Source organism: Gobio gobio (assembly GCF_949357685.1).
Source record: "Gobio gobio genome assembly, chromosome: 10".
In the NCBI taxonomy this organism is placed as follows: domain Eukaryota; kingdom Metazoa; phylum Chordata; class Actinopteri; order Cypriniformes; family Gobionidae; genus Gobio; species Gobio gobio.
In genome coordinates, this window is record NC_137116.1 from 3,624,823 (window position 1) to 3,652,258 (window position 27,436).

A 27,436-nucleotide genomic window follows, 5' to 3' on the forward strand; every position below is an offset into this window, starting at 1 on the left:
ACATCAGAAAGGTCACGGTGGACGTAGGCAGAAGCACCACCCCCGTGTTTACAAAGCGCACATGTGAAGACTAATACAAACGTCCTTTAGCAAAAAAAAAAGGTAAAACAATGATGTCGGATGATTTGATGTTGAAAATGGAGTGTTTTTTGGTGTTTGTACTTCCGCCTACGTCTAGCGTGACCTTTCCGACGTGATTGCGCAATCCTTGGCACGTCGCAGAGCAGCGCAAGATGAGCAATTTAGGTTAAAAATTATTTTTATATTTATTTTTTTTGAAAATGGTTTTGTTAGATAAGACCCTATTCCTTGTCTGGGATCGCGCAGAGCCTCTGAAGCCCTTAGAAGCCCTTTGAAACTGCATTGATTTGGACCTTCAACATTTTGGTTGCCATGGAAGTCTATGAGGGGGAGAAAAATCCTGGAATATTTTCCTTAAAAAACTTAATTTCTTTTCAACTGAAGAAAGAAAGACACAAACATCTTGGATGAGATGGGGGTGAGTAAAATATAAGGAAATTTTAATTTTGAAGTGAAATAATCGTTTAAACAAACTTAAATGGAAGAACAAAAACATAACTGCAACTTTTTTCTTGCAATTGACTTTTTTCTCAGAATTGTGACATATCACGCAATTCTGACTTTTATAACAAGCAATTGCAACTTTATACACAATTCTAAGCAACAGCGTTCTATATAATGCAATTGCGAGAAAAAAAAGTTGCAATTACCTTTTTTATTTTTTATTAGGTGGCATCGAAAATTGACTTAGTTGGAAAAAATAATAATTTCCCCTCCCTCCCCACAATAATAATCTTTCATTTATAATCTTTAGAAAGGCACACTACACATGACACTAAACACTTTGGCAAAATAATGATGCATGTTGACAGGTTCTATTATTAGAGCACAAAGTACAAAAGAAGCATCTATCAACTCAACACATCTTTAGTGTTGTTAACAACTTGATAAATAAAAAAATAAAAAATTAAGCAGTCGAGCAGGCAGTGGAACTTCTTAAGTCAACGGCTCGAGAAGAACAAGACGTTTGGCCAGTGTTAAATATATAAGCGTGCTTGAGTTATACGCGTGCCAAGATCCCTGACACCCACACGAGACATAGCCGCTCCATCTACTATTAACGGCAAATGAACTTGTGACATATTCCAGCGTAGATGTACACACATAAATAAAAATTGCTGCGCAAATCAGAAACTGATGACATGGCAGAAGGCTGGAGAGTACACATGTCAGGCTGAGACGGCGCATGGTTTCAAATTCAATCGCTCTGAACTCTCTGATGCACACGGAGTAACAGAAGAGACACGAGCAAAGATCAGAGAAAAATGCATTTCAAAATGGATCCAAGTACAGAGTAACAAGATCACCCCCCTCCCCATGCACTCAAATAAATGGTAAGAACATGCTAAGAAATTTCCAACTGAAATATTATTTTTGGAACTTTAATTCATACAATTGCTGCAAATTCATAAATGAATTACATTTTGACATTTATTTGACCTAAAGTACCGTTTAGCTTTCTTCATTTGCTTTAGAAAAATTACTATTAACTACTACTACTAAATAATAATAATAATAATAATAAAGAAAACAACTTTTACCACGACATTTGAATGGTTCTATCTTTGTTTAGTAGAATGCAATTTGCTTGCAGTTAATCTGCTTTAGTAAATTTTACTGCTAATTCAACATTAATATTACACAACTTTAAATTATTACTTTGAAATTCAATTAAATATTTCTATTTTTAATGATATATTAAAAGATATTGGAAATATTCATTATAAAGATAACTACAGATTTGTTTAGGGGAGTGTGAAAGATTTGTTGCAGTTAATCTGTTTTGAGAATACAAATTAAAAAAGTTTTGATATTACGTTTTAATAACTTTACTGGAAAATTGCAAATAAAGTACTAAAACTGAATTTCAAATTAATAACTTTTATTTCGCCAATTGCCCACATTTAGCACATTAGAGCACTTGGGATTTTAAAATTTATGAAATTATAAAAGAGATGAAAATTTGATTTATTATAGGGGCTGGCTGCTACACTATAATACTTAGTTAATGGGTTAAAATTGCATCATTTACTCACCCTCATGTCGCTTCAAACCTTTATGAGTTTCTTCAATTCAATTCAATTCAATTCAATTCAATTGTGTCAAAGTAATGTCTATACTTCAGAAATGTACTGTTCTAAGATTCTACACAAATCATGCAGTGAGCTGAACTCATGGGTTAATGTAAGGAAGAAATAATGAGCTCATTAAAGGGATATTTCACCGCTGGAAAGATGAATGTGTATTTAAATTGGGTCATTTATGTAGTAGAAATGTGAAATTATTTTAGAAGTTGGTGCCTTCTAGACTAAGAATAGCCAGAAAATGTATTTTTGGCTTATATATATGGATGAAAGACAACAACTCCCAGAATGCACTTGCTTCGCTGCCCTACGAGGCCACTCCCACCGGTTCCAACACTTGCCCCCCTCGACACCCCCCCACCGTCGTTTAGATTTTTTATAGCAATATAATAATTTAGTTCAGTTAGAGAACAGACACTACAATTAAAAACTGAAGATGTCTGCTCAATACAGCACGATCCGAACGAGAGTCGCAGTACGAATGCAGCAGGAGTCAGATCTCATTCATCACGAGAGCAAGGAGCTGACAGACAAGATGATCCTGGAAGATTATGTTTCAAAGCGAAATGTAAAAGCACCTATTTAAGTGAGTTTGTCATTGTACTGTGTTGTTGTTGTGTTTTTCATTAAGAACAATAGGCTAATGAACTCACAATTCAAGCAACCCGCACCCGAATTGGCGCTAATTCTAAACCGAAACTAAAATGAGCACGGCCCAACGGGCATTCATTCACAGCCACGCAGTCATTCACGGTGCTTGTCCAGTCTAGCGCATTTTCAGTTCATGCCTATGGAAGCTTAAAGGGTTAGTTCACCCAAAAATGAAAATTCTGTCATTAATTACTCACCCTCACGTCGTTCGAGACCCGTAAGACCTCCGTTCATATTCGGAACACAAATGAAGATATTTTTGTTGAAAGCTGATGGCTGAGAAAGGCCTCCATTGGCATTCAGTACACTTATACTCCCAAGACGGATAAAAGGCACTCAAAACATCGTTACAAAGTCCATCTCACCACAGTGACTCTACAATAATCTTACGATGCGATGACAATAGTTTTTGTGCGCAAAAAAAAATCAAAATAACACCTTTTTCCAACTTGTTCTTGTCTTCCGTGTGTGCCTCCACGACGCATGCGCGAGAATATGACGCAGATCCGGCGTTCGGACAGATGACCCAGAAGTGATTTGTTTACAATCAGAGGAAGACGCGCGTATCTCAGCTGTTGGATTCTACATTGATCGTGCTTTAGGTCTCGGCGTAGTTCTCAAAATGGGGTTAGAGTGTGCATTTCATTGAATCCCGAGCCCCGGCGCTACGTCATATTCTCGCGCATGCGTCGTGGAGGCACACGCGGAAGGCAATAACAAGCTGGATAAAGGTGTTATTTTGATTTTTTTTTGCGCACAAAAACTATTGTCGTCGCATCGTAAGATTATTGTAGAGTCACTGTGGTGAGATGGACTTTGTAATGACATTTTAAGTGCCTTTTATCGGTCTTGGGAGTATAAGTGTACTGAATGCCAATGGAGGCCTAACTGAAGCCTTTCTCAGCATCAGCTTTCAACAAAAATATCTCATTTGTGTTCCGAATATGAACGGAGGTCTTACGGGTCTCGAACGACATAAGGGTGAGTAATTAATGACAGAATTTTCATTTTTGGGTGAACTAACCCTTTAACTTTCATAGGAATTCATTGAAAACACTCGCGTTGCTGCGACCGCTCCGTTATGAATGCCCAAGCGGCCGCGCATTTACCCACCCCTGTGGGGGGTTGAAAACATGCAGAACTAGCTCCTACTACTGGCTGTAGTCTCAAGTCTCTGGCCAAAAAGCTTCCGATGGCGCAAAATGATGATATTTGCGTCATCTGAGGCTTTTTTCCATACATAAAATACATAAATCTCTCGTCTCAGGGGGATATGGGGGGGGGGGGGGCACGATCATTCGAATATACTACTGGGTTTCTACTGATACAAAGCTTAATGCCAATTGCTGAAGTAACCCTTTAAAGTAATTGTTACAAGTTGTGAACATAATGATTACAATATAAAGAAAATGTTGAATCAAAGTTGACATCATCTGAAATCCTTGCAGTAGTTGCTTCTTTCTTCTGTTGAACACAAAAGAAGATATTTAAAAAAAAATTGGTAACCAGACAGTTGACGTAGCCATTGACTTCCATAGCATTTTTTCCCCTACTATGGAAGTCAATGGCTACCGTCAACTGTGTGGTTACCAACATTCTTTAACATCTTGTGTTCAACAGAAGAAAGAAACTCATACATGTTTGGAACAACTTGCAGATGAGCAAGCGATGACAAATTGTTCATTTTTGGGTGAACTATCCCACTGAAACTTTTCCACTAACTGATCATCACATCTCATGAGCATTGTTTGGAAAGTTTAGAAGCTGTCAGAAGATCTGATCTTACCAGGGCTGCATGGGGGCCGGCACAAAATGCTTGTCTTCCTTCTGGCATGGCTTCTATAGTCCATCTTTATTCCTAACAATTATCCAACCCACTCTAATGCCTCTTCTCATAACCTGAACGCACTCCAGCGCTTCATCCATAACACTGATCCTGGGGAAATTCTACACCGGTGTAATCATATTTCACATAGACGCAGATGCCTCCCACTGCTCAGGTGCTGTCAGTCAAAACACACACGCCTGCAAAGCCCACAACAGATGAATGACGGTCACGAGCATGTGAGGATATGGCCGAGAATGTAAAGGGGAACTGAGAGAGAGAGAGAGGGAGGGGCAAGGGGCGACCAGTCGTGGACGTGGGAACATTTCTATATTTTCTCTCAGTTGCTGATGGCATCGTGTGGGGGTCACTGTACAGACAGTAGAGATATTACACATATGCGGTGTATGGTTACGGTCAGCAGGGGTCAGGGGGAAGAGCTAAAAATGTCCTTTTTGGATGAACTAAACCTTTAAAATGCATTTTCAGTAATCTGATTTTTGTTACTTTAATTATTTACATGATGCACAATGATTAATCAAAATAATCAGAAGTAATCACATATATTAGCATCCAAATATAATAAGACTTTACATAATTGTGGCAGATGAGTAAATAATTTTATAGGCAGTACAAAAATAATTATAGAAATATTCACTACAGCTTTCACTGGCGTACAGCTCGTTATCATACACACAAGGAAAAATGCAATGAAATTTAATAATAAATACTGTACTATTATAGTAATAACTGGGTAATAATTAGGTTCTAACCCTGAATCTACCCCTAAACCTAACCGTAACCCATGTAGTTACCTTATATTACCAGTACTTTCTTAGGGAAGTACACTGTAAGCGCAAAACACATACTGTAAAATAAAGCGCAACCATATTTTTAATACATTTAATTTGCATTTTATGAACCATGAGCACTTTGTTTCTCATAATGGTCCAAATTCTTAAAAATGGAGCAAATATGTAACACACACACATACATTACACGCACGCGCACACGCACACACACACACAGTAAACATACATACACATACATACAGAGGAAAATGGTGTCAAAATTTTACCTTTAGGGATACAACAGCTTGTCACTGGGGCAGTACCCTTAAAAGGACATCTTTGTACCTTTTTTACTAAATAAAAGGTGCATATTAGTACCCTAGAGTACAAATGCATACCTTAAGGAACTACTATGTACCTTTTTGTGGTATAAAGGTAAAAAGATGTCCTTTTAAGGGTACTGCCCTGACAAGCCCCTAAAGGTACCCTTTTTCTCTGTGTGTACATACATACAGTAGATACATACACATACACAGCACACATATATAAAGCACACACACACACATACAGTACATGCATGCATACATACCAGTATATACAGTACATACATATAGTACATACATACATACAGAATATACATGCATGCATACATACATGCAGTACATAAAGGTTATCCATACATACACACACACATATATATAACACATATTAAAGCGACATATTTCTGAATTGTGCAAGACCAGGGTCTTATCCACCAGGAATTGACTGATGCTAAAAAGCGAGTGTTTGAGTGTACCTGACAAATCTAGTTATTTGCTATTATTTTAGTACATTCATGTTAACAGGCAGTAGATTACTATGTTGTTGCCAAAAGTTTATATGAACTCCATACAACAGTAGAACAATAAAACAATCTCTAAATAGGTATTTGGCTTAATAGCTCACACAGAAGAAGTTTCGAAAGCATAGGAAGTTATTACATTTTGATAATAAATGATTAAAGTGCCCCTATTATGCTATATTTAAAGGTTCCTCATTTTGTTTTGGTCATGGTCAAAAAACACTTTCATTTTCTAATATTACAGCATCGCGTCTTTTCTCACAAATGACTGACGACTCATTTCAGTCAGTTCACAATCGATTCTTTCTTTTAGGAGACAATAACTCCACTTATCATGCACTTTGATCTTTAAAACTTTGAAGACCTTTTACATTCACAAACAGCTACATTACAGACTACATGAAAGGTATTCAAAAAAGCATATCAGAGGCACTTTAACACTTTTATTTGCTGAATTTTCCACAAAACAACCAGGAATTTACTGTGCATGTTTGAAGGTGCGAATCCCACTCATTGTATGAATGCATAGGTTTGGTGCACTGATCTATATAGAGAACTGGATTGCTCATCATGACGTCATACAAAGTGAAGCCGCCGTGCCGCCATATTGGTATCCCCTAGTAAGCTCACAAATTCTATTAAATCAATAGGAAATTATACGATTTTACTGGAAAACATTGGAGACACCGTTTTCTGAAGTTTCCCTGTACATCCTCACAACACAAACGTCCTAAGCATGAAAATGGTTATATGTTTAAAGTCAGGAATTTCCCCTGCTTATTAAAAAGTTAGGTTTATATTCATTATAGTAGTGAAAGTCAGCTCGGCGGGCGGACGCGACACTTCAGCGTATGTAGAAATTACAAATGTCAAAGTGCGCATTTTGAAATCGGAATAAAGATTTATGCCTTGTAACCTGAATTCGCATTGTACTGTTGTGTTTATGTATTTACGTTTATGTATTTATGCTGTAGTATTGTCTTTATTCATACAGTAGGCTAACTGCAAATGTTTCAACAATAATTTCGTTAACAGCATGCATTTTGAAGCAGTTAATGATTTAAACCATGATTAAATAAATATTTAATTCAACAACATAGCATACATAACACTTATATGAAATACTTATACTCATATAACACTTACACCCATATGGAAACTGTATGGAGACTCTTTAAGGGTCTGAAATAAATGTTGCTCAATCAGGAAATAAAATACACGCATCATAACTTATTCAGGCAGATAACAGTGACCGATTTATTTCCGAGGTGATGCATGGCAAACTTTGATATAGTGCAATATATAGAGCTCAATTTAGGCTTGTTTTTCAAAAATGTTCAACTAAATATCGAAATAAATCTAATTATTAAACTAAATTAACCATATAAACTAAATTACTGATCTAATTACTGATCTAAAGCCCACACTGTCACTGTATGATAATTGAAATGAACTGATGACATAACCGTTTTCTCAAGAATGGCTAGACGGCTGAATACAATTATGCTGTATTATTTTCCTGTTTAACACTGTAAAGCTGCTTTGAAACAATCTGCATTGTTAAAAGCGCTGTATAAATAAATAAAGTTGATAGAGGCTTGTATTAATATTTATTGTATAAGCCATTCGAATCAATTTCTGCAGCTAAACACAGATATTCATTATGGTTAATTTCCTTCATAATTACATACATAAAGAAATATATTTTTGTGTTAGTTCAGTTACGTTACCTGTGTCGGCAGTGTGCAGTAGACACACCCACATTAACGATTTGAATATATGACTTATCCTCTCTGAAAAGACCATAAACATTACAGATAACATCTGAAGTAACTATTAAATTTACACAAATATCTCGCAAAACTAATCCTGTGAGACTGAGATGCTGCAAATCGTGCGATTTCAGGTCAATGTTTGGCTGTGCGTCAATGATGCCCTCTGTCGGTAGGGAATAGTAAGATGGCCGCTCGAACACTACCGGTGGCTTCATTGCCTGATGGCAGTTTAGAACATGATGAGCAATACAGTCATTTATATAGATCAGCGGTTTGGTGTGTACGTGTGTTAGGTCACCTTGGGTCAGAATGAGGTGAAGGATTTTCCCTGTGATTTGTCGGATGGCATCCTTATCAGACACTTTGGGCTCCTCGTTCAGTCTTTCCAGCTGACTCAGCAACATCAGCACCCGGGAAGCACTGGAAATACAGAAAACCGTCTCAACAAGATGTTTCACACCTCTTTAGGTAGCTTCAGGCAGTCAAAAAACTATGTAAAGTGCATATCGTCATCATTCGTGCATCATATCGTCATCGTCAGCTGCTAGTGTGTATGTGTGTGTTGAAAATAAAGACTAACTAACCTTTTTTCTGCTGCCATTTTGGGTTTATTCATTTCTTCTCACATGAATCAGTAAGACGTCAAACTGACTTCTGAGGGGGGAAATGTAGAAATGCATTTATACAGAAAATTGTATTTAATTTATAGATTATCAAGTCACACTAATGCATTAAAAATCAGTCAGAGCTTATACAGCAACAAAGGCTACTTCATACAGCTTTCAACCATAACAATCTTACATATTCAAGGGTGGATAAACAAAAACAGCAGCGAGAATCAATATCAACGGCTGGGTCTCAAAAACTAGTGAGCAAACTACCAATACAGCTGCCTAGATGAAAACACTTTTTGTGCATCAAATCCTACTGAGCTGACAAACTAGGCAACATTGTTGGGCATCATAGTCTATCAATCCACCTAGACCGCATTTTTGGGCATCAAGACCTACTGAGCTTCCTACTTAGAGAGCATTACTGGACATTACAACATTTCTGCCTATAGCTTCAAGTATACAGCATTTAGTAGTGTTGTAGTACTTGAGACCTTAAGACCATTTTTTGAAGGTCTTGGTCTCGTCTCGGTCTCGACTAGCCTGACGTTGTCATACTCAATTCTAGTCAGAATATAAGTCTGATACTGCTCCATTGGGCTGTGATTATGGGGCGTGTTTCAACCAAACCAGGAAAGACCTCAATTGATAGACCTACAACCAATCAGAGCAACAGAGCGACGCATAGTTGTCAACAGAACTCAACAGCACGCACACTGGAAGAAGTAGAAGAAGAAGATGAGTGTAAATGATCTTTGCCGGTGTTGTAAAAAATGCCCTGTTCGGGCATAGTTGCTCCACAACGGATCAAGTCCAGACTGAATTTCCCGGACTCAAATGTTGTGGGCAGGGCTAAATTCGCCTGGCATCCAGGCTAGGTCTTGACCCCATTTGTCGCAGACTTCAAGGACTCTGGATTTTGTTTCAAGACCACAACTGCGAGGATATTACTAAATTGCCGGTGCATTGCCTGATTTATTTATTAACATCATTAATGTGATTGGATGTAAAACTTACTGCTTCAGATGCAATCAATAACTTATTTCTAATTTGATTTATTTATTGTGCCGGTTCAGAAAATAATGAGGGATTGTGTCAAAAACGTCACCAAAATTAATACAAATGCTCACAAAATTTGAGATATTGTTGCAAAAAAATACATGTATGAGATTTGTATAATAACGTGGTATAATTAAGCAATATCACAAGAGCAGTAGAGCTGATCACAAATTTGAGCATGACTGCAAACATGATATTGCTTTTATACAAACATTCCTTTTTTTTTTTTTTAGACATTCTCAATATTATTTATGCATTTGTAATTTACCAATTCAGATGCATTTTCTGTGCCACCTCTGTAGTGCAAAGATGAATTTTGTTGTTAATGATTTCCTTTGATTGGTAACAGCTCTACATAGTGTCTTATTCTAATTATTTATTGGTTAAAAATAAGTAATTTCTCAGGCGGTAACGTGGATCTTTATGAATTTAAGGGGTGCTGGTCTGGTCTTGGTCTTGACTCGGTCTCGTCCTGCCTTGATCTTTTCCTGGTCTTGACTACAAAACTAGCATTTAGGGTATCAAAGCCTATTTTAGAGCATTCTTAGGCCTCAAAATCTACTGAGCTTCCTAAATACATCATATTTTGGGCCTTGCTATCTACATAGAGATCAAACTCTAGAGAGCAGCCAATGTAAACAATATTTTGTGTATCATAGCCCACACAGACAGCATTTTTTGGACATGAAAACCTTCTGAGCTTTCTACCTAGACAGCCATTTTAGGGCATTATAGGTTCCCAAAAAGCTGTCCATGTAGGGAGCACATTAGGTTTTGAGCCAAGGCCAGTAATTGTGCAAGTACAGACCACTCCAAATATTTAAATGAAGCTGTCAGAGGAAGTTGGCCATGTATTACAGTCAGACACAGATCAAGCTAATGAATAATTAATTAAATGCCATTATTAAATATTAAGTTGATAAAACCCCTCCTGTATGAAGTCCACTCATGATCATGTCAGATCCACCTGTCCTACAGAGAAAGCTCTAGTGTTAGCACAGATCCGCTAACAGGACAGCTGGTCACTCCAGAGCAGAAATAAAAATACATACGTGCACCAACCTTCAAAGCATGCGAGACCTGCGCCATCTGAACTCCTCACAGCGCGTTCTCTTGGCAGCACAGACACAACACAAGCCCCCTGATGGTATTATTATTATTGACTCTAGCCCCCAACACACTCGGAAGTGAGGGCGCGTCCAGTAGCAGACCTGGCGCAGAATCCGTGATCTGCACATCATCTGTCACATCCGAGTCTGACGCACAGATGGCGTACAGATCAGCGCAGCTTTCTGTTAGCGTGACGTAACGTAACGTCGCCAGACGTGAGTAAAAAATAAATAAATAAAACCATTAGTCATTTATTTACAAAATAAAATATTGTTATTATAAATATTAATAATATAATAATATAGAAATTGCATAGGGCCTACACGTTCTAAAAAACATCTCCCCAATTATAGGTATACCTGCATTTTTTTATTCCGTTTTTATGTTTATTTAATACATTTATTTATTTATTTTACTTTATATGTGTAATCTATTTCTTTACTATTATGAAATGTTCTATTATACATATGGGGATTTTTATTTTATTTTATGAGTTTTGCGTTCTAAAGGCACAATATGTATGAATTTTGGATTAACATATCCAAAAACCACTAGAACAATGTTATATATTTTGTTGACTTGTGTACTTACATTTTCCCAAATGTTTCCAAGAATGTTTAAACCCAGAGAAATAAGCAATTTTAACCAGGACACGGACCGTGTGACATCATACCCTTAATTTCCGGTTCTATTTTGTACAAACCATGGAACAAGAAAGCCGCTTTAATATATTATGTTTTATTAGACAAGGGAACAACTGTTTGGATAGCAAAATTGTTGTACAGTAATCAAGCCTTTTCTCCGTCATACAGTATGTTTTAAAATTCATTGCATGCTACTTAGCAACACAAGCCATCCAGCATTTATTAATATGATGTTCTAATATATCGATCTAGCTATTGCAATGTGCAACAAGTGTCTCATAGCAGCCGTGGAGCGAACGCACAGAGTAACGCTATAACATAATTTTCAACCAAGCAGCAACTTCCCACAGTTTCTCTTGAAGCCAATACGGAAGTGACTTAAACTGCAATCCATCGACTGGCCACTAGGGACAGGCTCCAGAAGGAAGCAGAATCTCATTGAGCCCCATGTTAAAATGCCCAACTTTACAGCAGAAAAAAAACATGTTTACAGCCTGGTACATATTGTGGTTTTGTTCTATATAGCTAATTTTGCCCTTCATGACAACTATGAGGTGGGTGAATTTTTTTTTATAACTCATTCATTTACATTATATAAAGCATAATTAAGGGTGTGGCCACTTTGAGTGACCATTTATCTGCTGTCTGTTAGTCATCGCATCACCTCAGCTCCACCCACGTCCCGCCTCTTTGCCCATTTTCTGTTATCCAGGAGTGACGCGCGATGACGCGCTGCCAAGATGGCAACGGCCAGCTCGTCCCTACTTTAAGCTTCAAAACTGCTCTTCAGAATCCTATGGGTGACGTCACGGACGCTACATCCATAATTTTTACAGTCTATGTTTTCAACACACTCAAAAGGATCTGATAAAACAGCGCTGCAGTACCCCACATAGACCGGAAGAAGTGGAAGCGGCGACTGTGGCATAATAAAAGCTCCGCTGCTGTAGAGCCGTGTGTCGCGCTCGTCTCTCATTAGCAATCACTCCATCGGCCTCGTTCAGCTCCCACCGCACTCGGCTCTGCTCTGCTTCATACAGTAACGTTAATAATCTCATCTATGAACATGATTTCTGCCTGAGTCCTGTCCTGATTCTTTTCCATCGGCTGTGAGGTGAAGACGACAACTCCCAAGATTCCGTGCTCAATCTCAGAGTCATGGAGCTATGCCTTTGTTTTGAATAGGCGACCTCTAGCGGCGAAAAACTACAAAGTGTGCCTTTAAATGACAATGACTTCCTTTCTCAGAATTATGAGATATAACTCGCAATTGCGAAAAATTTCCGAAGAATTGCTTGTTTATATATCACGATTCGGACTTTATAACTCACACTTGCGACTTGATATCACGCAATTGCGAGAGAAAAAAGTCAGAATTGTGTGATAAAATGTCGCAATTACCTTTTTATTTTTTATTCTGTGGTGGAAACAAGCTTCCATAGTTTGAAGTATAATAAAGAAGTGCAAGAAAATGGGTCTTGCATACTTCAGCTCTACACAAGATTTTATTTTATACAGAGTAGCATTATAACATAACTTTCAACACATTCAAATGTATCTGATATGATACAACAGCTCTCCGTTCCCCCACATACGCATGAGCGCAAAAAGCGGAAGCGGCGACTGTGGCATAATAAAAGTTCTACGAAATCAAGGCATCATCAAGCTATGCCTTTGTTTTGAAAAAGCGACCTCTAGCGGTGAAAAATTACATATTGTGCCTTTAAACAACAAACACACACACACACACACACACACACACACACACACACACACACACACACACACACACACACACACACACACACACACACACACACACACACACACACACACACACACACACACACACACACACACACACACACACACACACACACACACACTCACACACAAACATACATTCAAAGTATCATTCAAAGATTTTGAAGACAGAACACAGATGAAGAGTTTTAATTGATTTTCTATTAGTACTAGTTTGAATAGTAGAAACATAATTTTCAAATTATATAAAGGACTACTGAGAAAAGGGGATTTTTGTTAGAAAACTGACACATATTAATGTGAAATTTGACTTTTTAATTATCATATTAATTACAAAAGCTCCCTTACTCACACAGTTATAGCCTTCTTTGAATATGCCTATCCAAAAAAAAAAATCATTTTCAAAATGTAAGGAGTACAATAAATTAAAGAGTAACTTTTCATTAATTAACATAGACACATCATACCATAACATAACTTTTTCACGTGACTACAATGCCAGAAAATGTGTGGTACTGTTTTCAAGTCGTTCCAAAGAGCAAAAAGAGCAGCTAACAGCTCAGAACTACATGTCCCAGAATGCAAATCATAGTGTGATGTCATTCACTGGCGTCCGCTGCGGCAGCGCTGAATATTTGCAACAGCACAGAAAGACAATCTAAAGGTATTGTGTTTATTTACGCTTTGAAGGTGTTTTTGTTAATGGATATATATTTCAAATGTTGTAAAGTATATATTTAGCAGTAATGAGGTATGTTAGGGGTTAGACAGCTTAGCAAATATCGCTCTTCGCTAATGTCATCTGGCTATTTGTTCATGTGCAGTTTGATACATCGATGCTGGTTATGTATTTAAATAATTTCACCAAATCGAGCGTGTAATTAATATCCTATTATATTTATTAAAACGCGCACTCACCTGAATTCAAAGACGATTCGTCGTCGACCAGTAACAACAAAGAAAGGTTGCAGTGTGACCAGGTGACATGTGTCCTAATTGGTACAGTTAACACAGCAAAATACTGGAGTTTGTTTGACTGTCTGTACCTATGGTCTGTCATGCATGATTGTTGCTTGAAGCAATACCAAATGTAGGCATATTTAGTTGTGCTAAAAGTGAACTGCCTACTGAGACAGCATTATGTGATGCATATATTGCCTCAAAATGTGTCTAGGCTGGTAACTTTTTCTTTGTTTTTTTGGTAAGGTTTTGAGACATCTATTGTGCTGAAACCCAGTTATTAAAATACACTAAATTGTAATCATGCAAACTGTTAATGTGGCCCTCACTCTCAGTCTGAAATAATGATATTGTTTACTTTATAATGTGCATTATTAATCCAATATTCTGTCTTTCCCTTATGTTCCCTAATTTGTCATATTAATAAGTTGTACATGATGTTCCTGGCGACTCCTAAAGGAATAGTTCAGTCAAAAAAGAAAATTCTGTCTTTAATTACTCACCCTCATGTCGTTCCATCATACTCACCCTCATGTCATAAAGAGTATTATGATCTCTTTATGAACTTTATGAAGCATCAAAGTGGTAGTTTCGTAGCTGAGGGACAGAAATCTCTCAGATTTCATCAAAAAGATCTAGACAAAGATGAACAAAAGTGTTACAGGTTTGGAACAACATTTTTGGGTGAACTATCCCGTTAATTAAAATGGTTCTTATGCATATATTTTTTATGTTTCTAGCTGTCTCCATGGTGAAAGTATGACTTTCGTTCGTCTTCTGAACACAAATTAAGATCTTTTTGATGAAATCTGAGAGCTTTCTGTCCCTCCATTGACAGCTATTCAACTACCACTTAGGCACTTGAAAAAGTTCATAAAGAGCTCGTAAAACTACTAATCCATATGAATTGAGCGGTTTAGTCTAACATTTTCTGAAGAGACTTGATCGATTTATATGATGAAAAGATTTAATTTATTCACATGTAAACATTCATCAACTCACACATCAGTTGTGTGAAACGGAAGCTCAAGCATGTTCAATCTGTTCATCATATAAAATGATCAAGTCTCTTCAGAAAACCTCTCAATTCATATGGATTAGTATTATGATCTCTTTATGAACTTTATGAAGCATCAAAGTGGTAGTTTCGTAGCTGAGGGACAGAAATCTCTCAGATTTCATCAAAAAGATCTAGACAAAGATGAACGAAAGTCTTACAAGTTTGGAACAACATTTTTGGGTGAACTATCCCTTTAAATAAAATGGTTCGTATGCATTTATTTTTTATGTTTCTAGCTGTCTCCATGGTGATGAAGTCATCAGTAGAGGAGGAGGAGGGAGGTTGGGGTCTTGGGATCCCAGAGAAGATGAGAAACAATGCTGACTGGGTGGACGTCACCAAAGAATTCAAAGGAGCCTGTAAAGGTGTGTGTCTATGTGTGTATACTCTGTGGCAAAACAAATGGCCTAGGTAGCTATAGGCCTACTGTAATTATGACATATATTCAAGAAATGTATTAAAACAGAAAGACGCTATAGTTTCAGCCTTGCTCAAAGACTAGGTCAATCCATTCCCGATGATCTTGGTTTGCTTCTTATTTATTAAATATAGCCTACAGCCAAATAGTTGATTAAACATTGATCAAAATTAAAATACAATTTATACAAAACGAAATTAATTTTAAAGAAAGACTTTCTAGAAAACACAATTCAATTGTTCTCAAAATCCATGTCTCCAGACATATGCGCATCTGATTATGTGCTTTACTCATGCTGCTCACTTTTCATAATCAACATATGAAATTAAAAGATTAATATTTAGACATAGCCTAACTATATGAAACTAAATAGGCTACGTTTTCTTTAACCCTCTTTCCGTCGAAGTTGTTGTCGCCTTTTGATGGATTTTTTTCCTTATTCCGGCGGAAACTCAAAATACTCTGTCATTTTTAGCCATACAGATAAGTGCAAGACATAATTATAAACTGTAAACTCTCTACTTTTATTTGTGTGCACTCACGATAATAGCAAAGGCCGTGGACTCAGGGAACGGATTATTTTGCACTCCACTCCAAACGCTGTCTTCATTTCAAAAATATATTTTGTTTATTAAACGCAAAGTTTTTCATTTCAAAAGCATTTCTAAATTCAGTTTATATTTCCAAAAAACGAAATTCCGAGCCAAAATAACGAAGTGGTAAAAAAAACGTTGAGTTACCACCATGCAAATTCAAACTTTTCGCTCGTCTCTGTATGTGGCAATGCGTCACAATAACCTGGCGTATGTAAAAGTCGATCATTCTTTACAGATAAAAAATTAAACTTTAAAAAAAAAAAAGATTAAACTCATAAAAAAACAATAGAATATAAAATGCCACAATTTATCATAACACCTCATATGTGCCGCTCAAGTATAAGGTGCTTTCCTTGCCATCATAACACGCACGTCTCTTTCCATTAAAAATAATGGCGTGCGGTGGCTGGGATATACATAAACCTAACAACATACGTAGCATGATTTTTGGAATGATTTATCACGAGAGGAAAAAAATGTTTTAGTCGCATAACATCAGTTAATGGTAACGCTGTCATTTCGCAATATTTTTTTGTCGACTTTTAGAAAATATCTCAAAAGTTTTGCGCAAATCTGTAATGGAGACGCGGCTAATGACACCCTTCCTCCATGCTTCACTTATTATTATATATCTCAGCAGATTTTCGGAGACATCACCATGAAATTCATTGTGAATTATCACTCCACAAACAATTTCTCATATTCTGACCAATAAATTGTGGTTAAGACAATTGAATGATAAGTGATAAGCCATATTTTTTGGCCAGGAGTGTATGCATTTCATATTTATGGCTTATTATAAGAGAATCATGGGCATGACATAGTTGTGTTATTATTGGATGAACTCTGCAGTAGATGTCACTGTCAATGATCACAACGGTCTTTTCTCAGAATAGCCATTTTCCACAAAGCCCTGAGAAAGACGGGGAGAAAAATATGTCTTGTTTATGTAACATTTACATTAATATACAAACCAGATTTTTACAAAACAAGAAAATATGTCCATGTATCCTGCAACTGGCAGTTATTTATAGAGGTAAAAAGTGATATTTCTAAACAGGATGAATACTTTATATCTCATTACAGCTAATGCTTCTGATCAGTGATTTGTAATTCACGTGGATATTGATCATGAGGATACATTATCTAAAAGTGCAATGAGGCATGGCTGCAGAAATATATTTTCCTGATGTTGTCAGTTTTTTGCCATTTATGGTCACTTAAGATTTCTAAAATTAACTTCCTTTCCCATGCAAGTTTGACCACATCACGCTTCAGCTCAAGCACTGCGCCATAAGTCACCTGAATACATCTGTGTTATTGTGAACAGGAGATTTTTTTGACAGTCGTGATCACGTGTTGATAAATCTTGTAGTGAAATGTTGTACCGAAACTGAATTTGCTGATTAATTGTGTTTCTTTTTGCAGAACTCAAACTTGGCGAGTTGCTCCATGACAAACTGTAAGAATATTTATATACGTTTTCTTTTACATGTGATTTCAACATTTGGTGCATTCATTCAGTATACGTAATGCTCGTGTTCCTGTAGGTTTGGCCTGTTTGAGGCGATGTCAGCCATCGAGATGATGGATCCGAAGATGGATGCTGGGATGATCGGAAACCAAGTCAACCGTAAAGTCCTCAATTTTGAACAAGCTGTTAAGGTATCACCCGAAAGAGCTAGTTTCACATAATTCTCGCTTCTCATATTTCATTTCATCTTGTTAAGAGGTGTAATAGTAATAATGAACCTAAATGTAGTGAGTTGTATAAATATATACACTGATGAGCCAAAACATTATGACCAGTCACAGGTAAAGTGATTATCATTGATCATCTAACAAGGCCACATTTTAAGGTCTGGGTGGATTAGATAAGCAAACAATAAGTTCTCGTAATGGGAAATGGGCAGGAATAAAGATCTGAGTGACTTTGACAAGGGCCAAATTTTTATGGCAAGACGACTGGGTCAGAGTATCTCTGAAACAGGAAGGCTGTGTGTTGTTCCCAGTCAGCAGTGGTGAGAATTTACCAACAGTGGTCCGAGGAGGGGCAAACCACGAACCGGCGACAGGGTATTGGGTGCCCAAGGCTCATTGATACACGAGGGCAATGAAGGCTATCCCGTCTGGTCTGAGCCAACAGAAGGTGTACTGTGGCACAAGTCACAGGTTTTTTTTTTTTTTTTTAAGATTTAATTTTTGGGTGTTTTTGCCTTTATTATGACAGGATAGTTTGTTGACAGGAAGCGAAGTTGGAGAGAGAGAGAGAGAGAGGCGGTTGGGATCGGGAAGGGTCCACGGGACGGTACTCGAATCCAGGATGCCCGAAGTGCTATATATCGGGGCTGCCCAAGAGGCTATTTATGCTGACAAGTCACAGGAAATGTTAATGATCATCAGGAATTTGTCACAACACACAGTGCATCACACTCTGCTGCATAGATGCAGACCAATCAGAGTGCCCTATGATGACCCCTGTCCACCGTCGAAAGCACCTACAATAGGCATGTGAGCATCAGAACTGGATATTCTTTTATCACGTGGACGGCTATGTATGTGTGTGTCGCCGTTTACCTGGGGAAGTGATGGCACCAGGGTGCACTGTGGGAAGATGACAAGCTGGTGGAGGGAGTGTGATGCTCTGGGCAATGTTCTGCTGGAAAGCCCTGTGTCCGGCCATTCATGTGGACGTACATTCCACATGTGCCAACTACCTATATATGTTGCAAACTAAGTACACCCCTTCATGACAGTGGTGTTCCCTGGTGGCTGTGGCCTCTTTCAGCAGGATAAAGCACCCTGCCACACTGCATACATTGATCAGGAATTATTTGAGTTGCTCTGGCCTCCAAATTCCCCAGATCTCAATCCAATCTAGTATCTGTAGGATGTGCTGGACCAACAAGTTCGATCCATGGAGGCCCCGCCCCCACCTCACAACCTACTGAATTTGAAGGATCTGCTTCTAACGTCTTCACAGCACACCTTCAGGGGTCTAGTGGAGTCCATGCCTCGGCAGGTTGGCGCTGTTTTGGCAGCACACCGAGAACTAACAGCACATTAGTCGGGACATAATGTTTTGGCTCATTGTTTTGTAATTAACTACACTGTACTGAAAGTGTAGGCTCTCTTTTTGTCTCTGTCCATGAAATAGTTTTCCGTATTTCTTATTCCTTCTCTCTTTCTGAAGGATGAGGCCATACGAGTGAAGGATCTGAGTATTCCTGAGCTCATCGGGATCATGGACACATGTTTCTGCTGTCTGGTCAGTATGATGTCACCAAACACAGAAATTGTGTTTCATGAAGCTGTGTATCAATTGCAAAGTTTAAAAAAAAACTAATTTAAAAAATACTATAATAATAATAATAATAAAGTGTCTGAAATGATGATAAAAAATATATAATATAATAATATACAATAGAGTTAAATACACATTCAACAAGACACAGTAGTTAAAAAATGTTTTGGGAAAGAAATGAATACTTTTATTCAGAAAGGAAACATTAAAAGACATAAGTGACATGAGAGACATTTATAATGTTACAAGATATTTCTATTTAAAATAAATGCTGTTCTTTTGAACTTTATATTCATCAAAGAATCGTGAAAAACATGAAACACAAATATCATGGTTCCACAAAAGTATTAAGTAGCACAACTGTTTTCAACATTGATAATAATAAGAAATGTTTCTTCAAATCAAATCACCATATTAGAATGATTTCTGAAGGATCGTGTGACACTGACAACTGTAGTAATAATGCTGAAAATTCGGTGCATCACAGGAATAAAAATCGATATAATAAATAATTAAATGTTAATAATATATATTAAAATAGAAAATTAATATTATAAATTGTAATAATGTTTCAAAATATTACTATTTTATATACATTTATATATATGTATATAAGAAATTATTTTTTGTTAAATGCAGCCTTGATGAGCAGAAGAGACTTCTTTCAAAAAGCATTTTAAAACTTTTACAGATACCAAACGTTAGGTCGTGTAAACTAATGAAAGCAGTGGGTGGTTGAGTGTTCAACTCTAATATAAGTTTTGCTGACTGTTCTCCACCAGAAAAAGCTGCATTTGAGTTTACTGACTGTATTGAATATTCTCTCCGTGTTGTCTTCATCTGTCTCAGATCACATGGCTGGAGGGGCATTCTCTGGCTCAGACTGTGTTTACGTGTCTATATGTTCATAATCCGGATCTTATTCAAGACCCTGCTCTTAAAGCCTTCGCTCTGGGCATCCTCAAGATCTGTGACATCGCCCGCGAGAAAGTCAACAAAGCCGCTGTGTTTGAGGAGGCAAGACACATTTATTGTCTTATTTGACTCTTGTCCAAATAGTGTTGTTTTATTAAAGTGCCCCCATTATGCCGTTTTAAAGGTTCGTCATTTTGTTTTGGAGTCTCCTTCAATAGGTTTACATGCACGCAAGAAAAAAAAAAAAACACATACATTTTCTAATAATATACATTGCAGCTTCAACTTTTTTCTCACAGTGTCTGAAATGGTTCAATAAAGGATTTAGTGTCTCTAAATCCCTCCTTTCCAAGAGCCTGCTCTGCTCCGATTGGTCAGATGAGCCAGTCTGATTGGTCTACCGCTTACAGCACATTTTGAAACCAAAGTCATAGGTGTATATGGACTTTGTTTATGAAGTCCATAAAAGTGCATCTATCCATCATATCCAGCTCCACACGGCTCCGGGGGGTTAATAATGGCCTTCTGAAGTGAAGTGATGTGTTTGTTTAAGAAAAATATCCATATTTAAAACTTTATAGACTAAAATAACTAACTTTTGCCGTACGCATCGATTTACAACGAAAGAGTAACCCTTGAACCCTTGACACATGCGCATTGACGAACACAGAAGCGCAGAGGATAAAGCAAAACAAAACGTAGCACCAGGGGTTACTCTTTTAGTGCAAGTTGACTCGCGGACCATTGACCTCTGGTTATTGTAGTCTATAAAGTTTTAAAATATGGATATTTTTCTTAAACAAACATTCCACTTCTCTTCAGAAGGCCTTTATTAACCCCCCAGAGCCGTGTGGAGTAGTTATATGATGGATAGATGCACTTTTATGGACTTTATAAACGAGGCAACAATACACTGCCATTATAATGCTTGGAAGTAGTGTTGTCAAAAGTACTGACCGCGAAACCAAGTCAGTACTGAAATGTAAAAATTGTGAAGCTTTGAGCGCTGTTGAGCGGAATCGTAAACAGCTCTGATTGCCCATTGTGCTCACACGCTCATCAAATATGTCTGTGATTGGCTACAATGACCAGCGCTTTCAAAAACATGTTATAATATACATCAATGACGCTTTTCACAGATCACTTACACAGATACACACGTAGCATTTGAATGCAGGCGCCTATCTACCGGGTCCGCTGGTCGACGCCTGCTTGTGCTTTCAAACGCTCCCACTTTATAAACACTTTCAAACACTTCCGTGTGCTTTCAAAACGCTCCTGTGCGTTGATCATTGTAGCCAATCACAGACTCATTCGATGAGCGCATGAGCACAATGGCCAGTCAGAGGTGTTTACGATTCCAGCTCAACAGCGCCACATTTTTTTAATTTCAGTACCGACTTGGTATCGCGGTCAGTACTTTTGACAAACCTATTTGGAAGAGCCAGGACTTTTTTAATATAACTCTGATTTTATGCGTCTGAAAGAAGAATGTCATATACACCTAGGATGACTTGAGGGTGAGTAAATCATGGGCTAATTTAAATTTTTGGGTGAACTAACCCTTTAAAACACTGTGATAAGAACAGTAACAGTGGCGTTGGTTTTTCTGTATCAATTCGTCCTCAACCTTTGAAAGTGAATCAGGGTGGATTTGCTTTGGCAGCAGAAAACAGCCTCTTCTCAACATGTTGACAACACAAACCAAAATCTTCAGGCCTCAGCTGCAACTACAGTGTTTTTCGGGTGGGTCAAAGTAGACGTTGTTGGCGGGCAGCCAATGAAGAGCATAGGCTGCAAATTTGTTACAAAACTACGTAGGTTTGAGGAGGAATTAAGACAAATTACTGACGACTCATTTCAGGCAGTTCAGAAACGGGTTTTTTTTCTTTTTGGAGACACTAATTCCATTTATTGTGCACTTTGATCTTTAAAAACAGTAATTTTACATTCACAAACATCTATATAACACACTGCATGAAAGGTAATATATAAAAAAAGTACAATAGGGGCACTTTAAATTATGACAATGTCTGGTGTGATTACTAACGATATGTAAATTAACAGAGACCCATTGGAAGTTATTGTGTGGCCATTTATTTGTATTATACTCAATGTAATGTATTTTCTGCAGTTCAATTTTGTTGTTGGTTTATTCAGTGAATATGATTTTTTTCTGTTTTCCAATCGCAGGAAGATTTTCAGGCCATGACTTACGGCTTTAAAATGGCAAATAACGTAACAGATCTGAGAGTGACAGGTGAGTGACCGATGTTGATTGTGATTTATATTTTTGCTTAAATAAATGTAAGCTATTTTAGTATGTTTTATTTTTTATTTTTCATTGTCGTGACAATCAAGCATCCTTTCTCAACAATTCTGATTACTGTAATGCAAAAAAACAACATTATTTTCCAGGAATGCATTTAAATTGATCAAAAGTGACAGTTAAAACAAATCAGCATGTTAGAATGATTTCAGATGGATCATGTGACACTGAAGACTGGAGTAATGGAAATGCAGCTTTAATAAATTATATTTTAAAATATATTGAAATAGAAAAGTTAATTTAAATTTGTAATAATATTTCAATAAAAAATTCTTACCGATCCCAGACTTTTGGACGATAGTGTACATCTAACAAAACGTAAAACATCTAGATTAACTACAGTACAAAGAATTTGAGGGTAAATTTTATTATTGAAAATAATGTTCCTTATGCAAAATGTAAAATAGACTCAAAACATGTTTTTGTAAGATTTTTCTTCAAATTTCTGTAGGAATGCTAAAAGATGTTGAGGATGAACTTCAGAGGAAAGTGAAGGTATGGTGACTCCATCTCAGCTTTTCATAATTCTTCTCTGATTTTTTTTTTGTTGACTTATATAAATATATAAAAATATATATATTTTTTTTATTTTTACAGAGTACACGCAGTCGACAGGGTGAACAACGAGATCCTGAGGTGGAACTGGATGTAAGACTCCTATATAATCATTTCCCTGAATACTAGACCTCAGATAAAGAGAAGTGTGGATGGTTTGGGTGGAATTGGGGTGTATTATCAGCCAGATAACAGCACTTGTACAGACATTCGGAGAACTTTGATTATCCTCCTTCTCTTTTGCCTTCAGCACCAGCAATGCTTGGCTCTGTTCAGTCGTGTTAAATTCACTCGCCTGCTGCTTAGCGCGCTCATCTCCTTCACTAAAAAAGAGGTATGGCATTATTAAATTCACTCAAGCATGTTGCTTCACAAAAAGGTTAATCAGTTCATGGTCTGATCTTTGATTGGTTGATTTGACATTTAAGATGAGTGCTGTAAGCGAAGCACAGAAGCTGATGACTCAGGCTGCTGACTTACTGCCCGCGATACACTCCACTATACAGTATGGAATACAGTCACAGAATGACACAACCAAAGGAGGTAACAGTCTATACGTGAAAAAGTTGGTCTGGTTTCACAGACAGGGTTTAGATTAGGCCTTATTTCAAATAGGACAATTTAAGTAGCTTTTATAAATTAGAAAAAAAAAGATTACTGGTGTGCATCTTGAGACAAAACAATGTCACTGGAATATTTTAAGATATGTCAGAGCAAGTTTCTTTCAATTAAAACGGCTCAAAAATGCATTTTAGTCTGGGACTAGCCTAAGCCTTGTCTGTGAAACTGGGGGGTAATGTTTTAAGGGATGGCTCCCAAAAAAAAGAAAATTAGCCCATGATTTACTCACCCTCAAGCCATCCTATGGGTATATGACATTCTTCTTTCGGACGAATACAGTCAGAGTTATATTAAAAAATGTCCTGGCTCTTCCAAGCTTTATAATGGCAGTGAATGACAGCCCAAAATTTGAAGCCCAAAAAAGTGCATCCATCCATTATAAACGTACTCCACATGGCTCCGGGGGGTAAATAAAGGCCTTCGGAAACGAGTCGATGCATTTTGTGTAAGAAAAAATTAACACGTTATCAAGTAAAATATCTAGTTTCCGGTAGACCACCTTCTGTATACAACTTAAAGAAAAAGCGTAACTGGCGCAACGATGATGTTGGATGTAGCATAAACATTTTAAACTGCGAGAGGTGTTACACTTTCTTCACAAGGTCATGTGGAAGCTAGATATTTCACTTTATAAAGTTTTAAACATGGATTTTTGTCTTACACAAACCCATTGATTTGCTTCAGAAGGCTTTTATTAAACCCCCGGAGCTGTGTGGAGCTTTTATAATGAATGGATGCACTTTTTTGGAATTTTGGGCTGCTATTCACTGCCATTCTAATGCTTGGATTAGCCAGGACATTTTTTCATATAACTCTGATTGCATTTGTCTGAAAGAAGAATGTCATATACACCTAGGATGGCTTGAGGGTGAGTAAATCATGGGATCATTTAAATTTTTTGGTGAACTATCCCTTTAATGTCCTTCTAATTTCATTTTTTTATTTTATTTGTCAGAGCAATAGCCTTGTGGACCTTTGTAATTCCACAAATGTACACACCATGCTTTTTTCCAGATCACCCAATCATGATGGGTTTCGAGCCCCTGGTAAACCAGCGCCTGCTCCCGCCCACTTTCCCACGCTACGCCAAGATCATTAAGAGAGAGGAGATGGTCAACTACTTCAGCAAACTCATTGAGCGCATTAAAAATGTCTGTGAGGTCATCAACATAACCAACCTGCACAGCATCTTGGTAAAGAACTCTCAGTATTAACACTATTCTGTGGTAGTATTAGAGAGAAATGTGACTAATCCTGCTGAGTGTGTTTGCGGTTTCAGGATTTCTTCTGTGAATTCAGTGAGCAGTCTCCATGTGTGCTGTCTAGATCTCTGCTACAGGTAAGAACAACTTCATCTGACATTAAAAATCTCTTCTCTGGTCAGGAGGAGTTCTCTCTACAGATCTTCACAGCTGAAGCTTGTGCTTTACTCATAGATCTGGAATACATAAAAAATGGAGACAAAAAAATCTTAATCTTCAGACTCAATCTTGCCTTGAAGCACCTTGAAGAATCTGTAAAGACTGACCACCCCATTATTTTAAATGTATTAGCTAAAGTAGGTTTTTTACACAAGAAAAACTTCAATATCTTTTTCTGCTGGGTTTTAGGTCATAGTGTTGTTACGATAATGGAGTTTCCAACTTCGAAAAGTATCAATATTCTATACCATTTTCGATACCACAGGGGAAACTGCCTTATATACAGCAATACAGATCAGGTGCTATTATCTCATCATTTTTTTATAATTTGAGTAATTTTGTTGCTATAGCTTAAGGCTTTATTTGAATATTTGAACTACATTTACATAAAAAAAGAACAAAAAAGACAAGTATACTTATTATTTGTAGACTTTTTATTTGTAAATAAGAACAAATAAACAAATTGCCAATGATAGCACAAATAAATACAATAGAAAAATTTGTTTAAAATGACTAATTTTTTCAGGTGAGTTTAATAGTATTCAGTTATGAAATACCACAGAAATGTTTGTTAGGATAGGACAATATTTGGCCGAGATACAACTATTTGAAAATCTGGAATCTGAGGGTGCAAAAAAATCTAAATATTGAGAAAAACACCTTTAAAGTTGTCCAAATGAAGTCCTTAGCAACGCATATTACTACAAATTATAAATTTTTCAGTAGGAAATTTACAAAATATCTTCATGGAACATGATGTTTACTTAATATCCTAATGATTTTTGGCATAAAAGAAAAATCGATCATTTTGACCCATACAATGTATGGTTTTGTGGTCCAGGGGTCACATATAAAACTGGTCATAAATTGTTGCACATAGCGACAGAATGATGTGATGATTGGTCTTGGCATGTAGATGGTCTGAACACTCACCTGACTTATGTTTGTGTGATGCAGACCACATTTCTGATTGACAATAGAAAGGTGTTTGGGACTCATCTGATGCAGGATATGATTAAAGATGCATTGCGCTATTTTGTCAGCCCACCTGTCCTCTCCACAAAGTAAGTGATTATTTCTTTACACACTGTATTATTTACTCACTAATTAATTTGTTGCTTATAAATCACACGTCTCTTTAAAGGGGTCGTTAAGTCGCTGCATTTGTTTTTTAATTAATAATGTTTCCTGAGGTGCATTTATAATCTTATTAGGATTTTTATATAAAAAAACTCATAATTTAGAAATAAAAGACTATGTTTGGTTGCATTTTATTTTAAGATTGCCTTACTACAGTGTTAAGTATACATTTAAGTACTGAGTAATATTGATTAATTACATGTACTTACTATAGGGTTATGGTTTAGGGTTAGTTGCATGCAATAATGCATCATTTATAGTTATTACAACAGTAACTACATGTAATGTGTAACAAGGACACTGTAAAATAAAGTATTACCCCCTTTTCTACCATGATTTTAGCCCTCTGTCCCACAAGACAGGCAGCGATTGGCTGAAACAAGTACAAATGGGTGAACCAATGGGGGAGCAGGCTCCTTCAACAAAACACACAGAGAAAAAAACACATACGTCTAGAGGGCGTAACACCCATTCAAAAAACCCATTGACTTTGGGACGATGGAACCGGAAGTGCTAAAATGCTAACCTGCTTCTGCGTTTTGGGCTACAAAGTGATGTCATACCTGCACCACTGTTTTAACGCTGTTTTGCTTTTTTCACAGATGCAGTTTGAACAATAACCACCAGGCTAAAGATTACATTGACTCCTTTGTCACACACTGCACACGGGTTTGTGATTATTTTTGTTTGACATGTTATTGTAACCCATGAAAGAGCGTTTTTGATTAGATATGGTGAAATGAGTGAAGAGTGTCCTTTTGTGTCCCAGCCTTTCTGCAGCCTTATCCAGATTCACGGACACAACAGAGCACGCCAGCGAGACAAACTGGGTCACATACTGGAGGAGTTTGCCACCCTTCAGGACGAGGTGCGTAGAAGTT

The 27,436-nt window shown here is 37.1% G+C and overlaps 2 protein-coding genes across 10 annotated transcripts in view; one reads left to right on the top strand and one right to left on the bottom strand.

Annotated features, from left to right (window-relative positions):
- Positions 1 to 10,972, bottom strand: part of agtpbp1 (ATP/GTP binding carboxypeptidase 1) — a 64,041-nt gene extending 53,069 nt beyond the window's left edge. For all 3 annotated transcript variants that reach the window (XM_079827723.1, XM_079827722.1, XM_079827724.1), the window contains exons 1-3: positions 10,781 to 10,972; positions 8,633 to 8,702; positions 8,347 to 8,468 (exon numbers count right to left, since the gene is read on the bottom strand). In XM_079827723.1, coding sequence (XP_079683849.1) covers positions 8,347 to 8,468; positions 8,633 to 8,664 — 154 coding nt within the window. In that variant the 5' untranslated portion in view covers positions 8,665 to 8,702; positions 10,781 to 10,972. The remainder of the gene's footprint in view (positions 1 to 8,346; positions 8,469 to 8,632; positions 8,703 to 10,780) is intronic.
- The window catches only part of naa35 (N-alpha-acetyltransferase 35, NatC auxiliary subunit), a 40,773-nt gene continuing 13,337 nt past the window's right edge, over positions 1 to 27,436 (top strand). The window contains exons 1-17 of one of the 7 annotated variants that reach the window (XM_079827728.1): positions 15 to 102; positions 2,619 to 2,751; positions 15,493 to 15,621; positions 17,699 to 17,732; positions 17,821 to 17,935; positions 19,464 to 19,538; positions 20,424 to 20,591; positions 22,683 to 22,749; positions 23,270 to 23,313; positions 23,416 to 23,466; positions 23,624 to 23,707; positions 23,802 to 23,916; positions 25,009 to 25,187; positions 25,274 to 25,333; positions 26,373 to 26,479; positions 27,158 to 27,224; positions 27,325 to 27,423. In XM_079827728.1, the coding sequence (XP_079683854.1) occupies positions 15,501 to 15,621; positions 17,699 to 17,732; positions 17,821 to 17,935; positions 19,464 to 19,538; positions 20,424 to 20,591; positions 22,683 to 22,749; positions 23,270 to 23,313; positions 23,416 to 23,466; positions 23,624 to 23,707; positions 23,802 to 23,916; positions 25,009 to 25,187; positions 25,274 to 25,333; positions 26,373 to 26,479; positions 27,158 to 27,224; positions 27,325 to 27,423 (1,386 nt within the window). In that variant the 5' untranslated portion in view covers positions 15 to 102; positions 2,619 to 2,751; positions 15,493 to 15,500. Of the gene's footprint in view, positions 500 to 1,299; positions 1,416 to 2,601; positions 2,752 to 13,840; positions 13,901 to 15,492; positions 15,622 to 17,698; positions 17,733 to 17,820; positions 17,936 to 19,463; positions 19,539 to 20,423; positions 20,592 to 22,682; positions 22,750 to 23,269; positions 23,314 to 23,415; positions 23,467 to 23,623; positions 23,708 to 23,801; positions 23,917 to 25,008; positions 25,188 to 25,273; positions 25,334 to 26,372; positions 26,480 to 27,157; positions 27,225 to 27,324; positions 27,424 to 27,436 lie in introns of those variants that run through there. The other 6 variants (XM_079827727.1, XM_079827725.1, XM_079827729.1 and 3 more) reach the window with 6 other exon arrangements.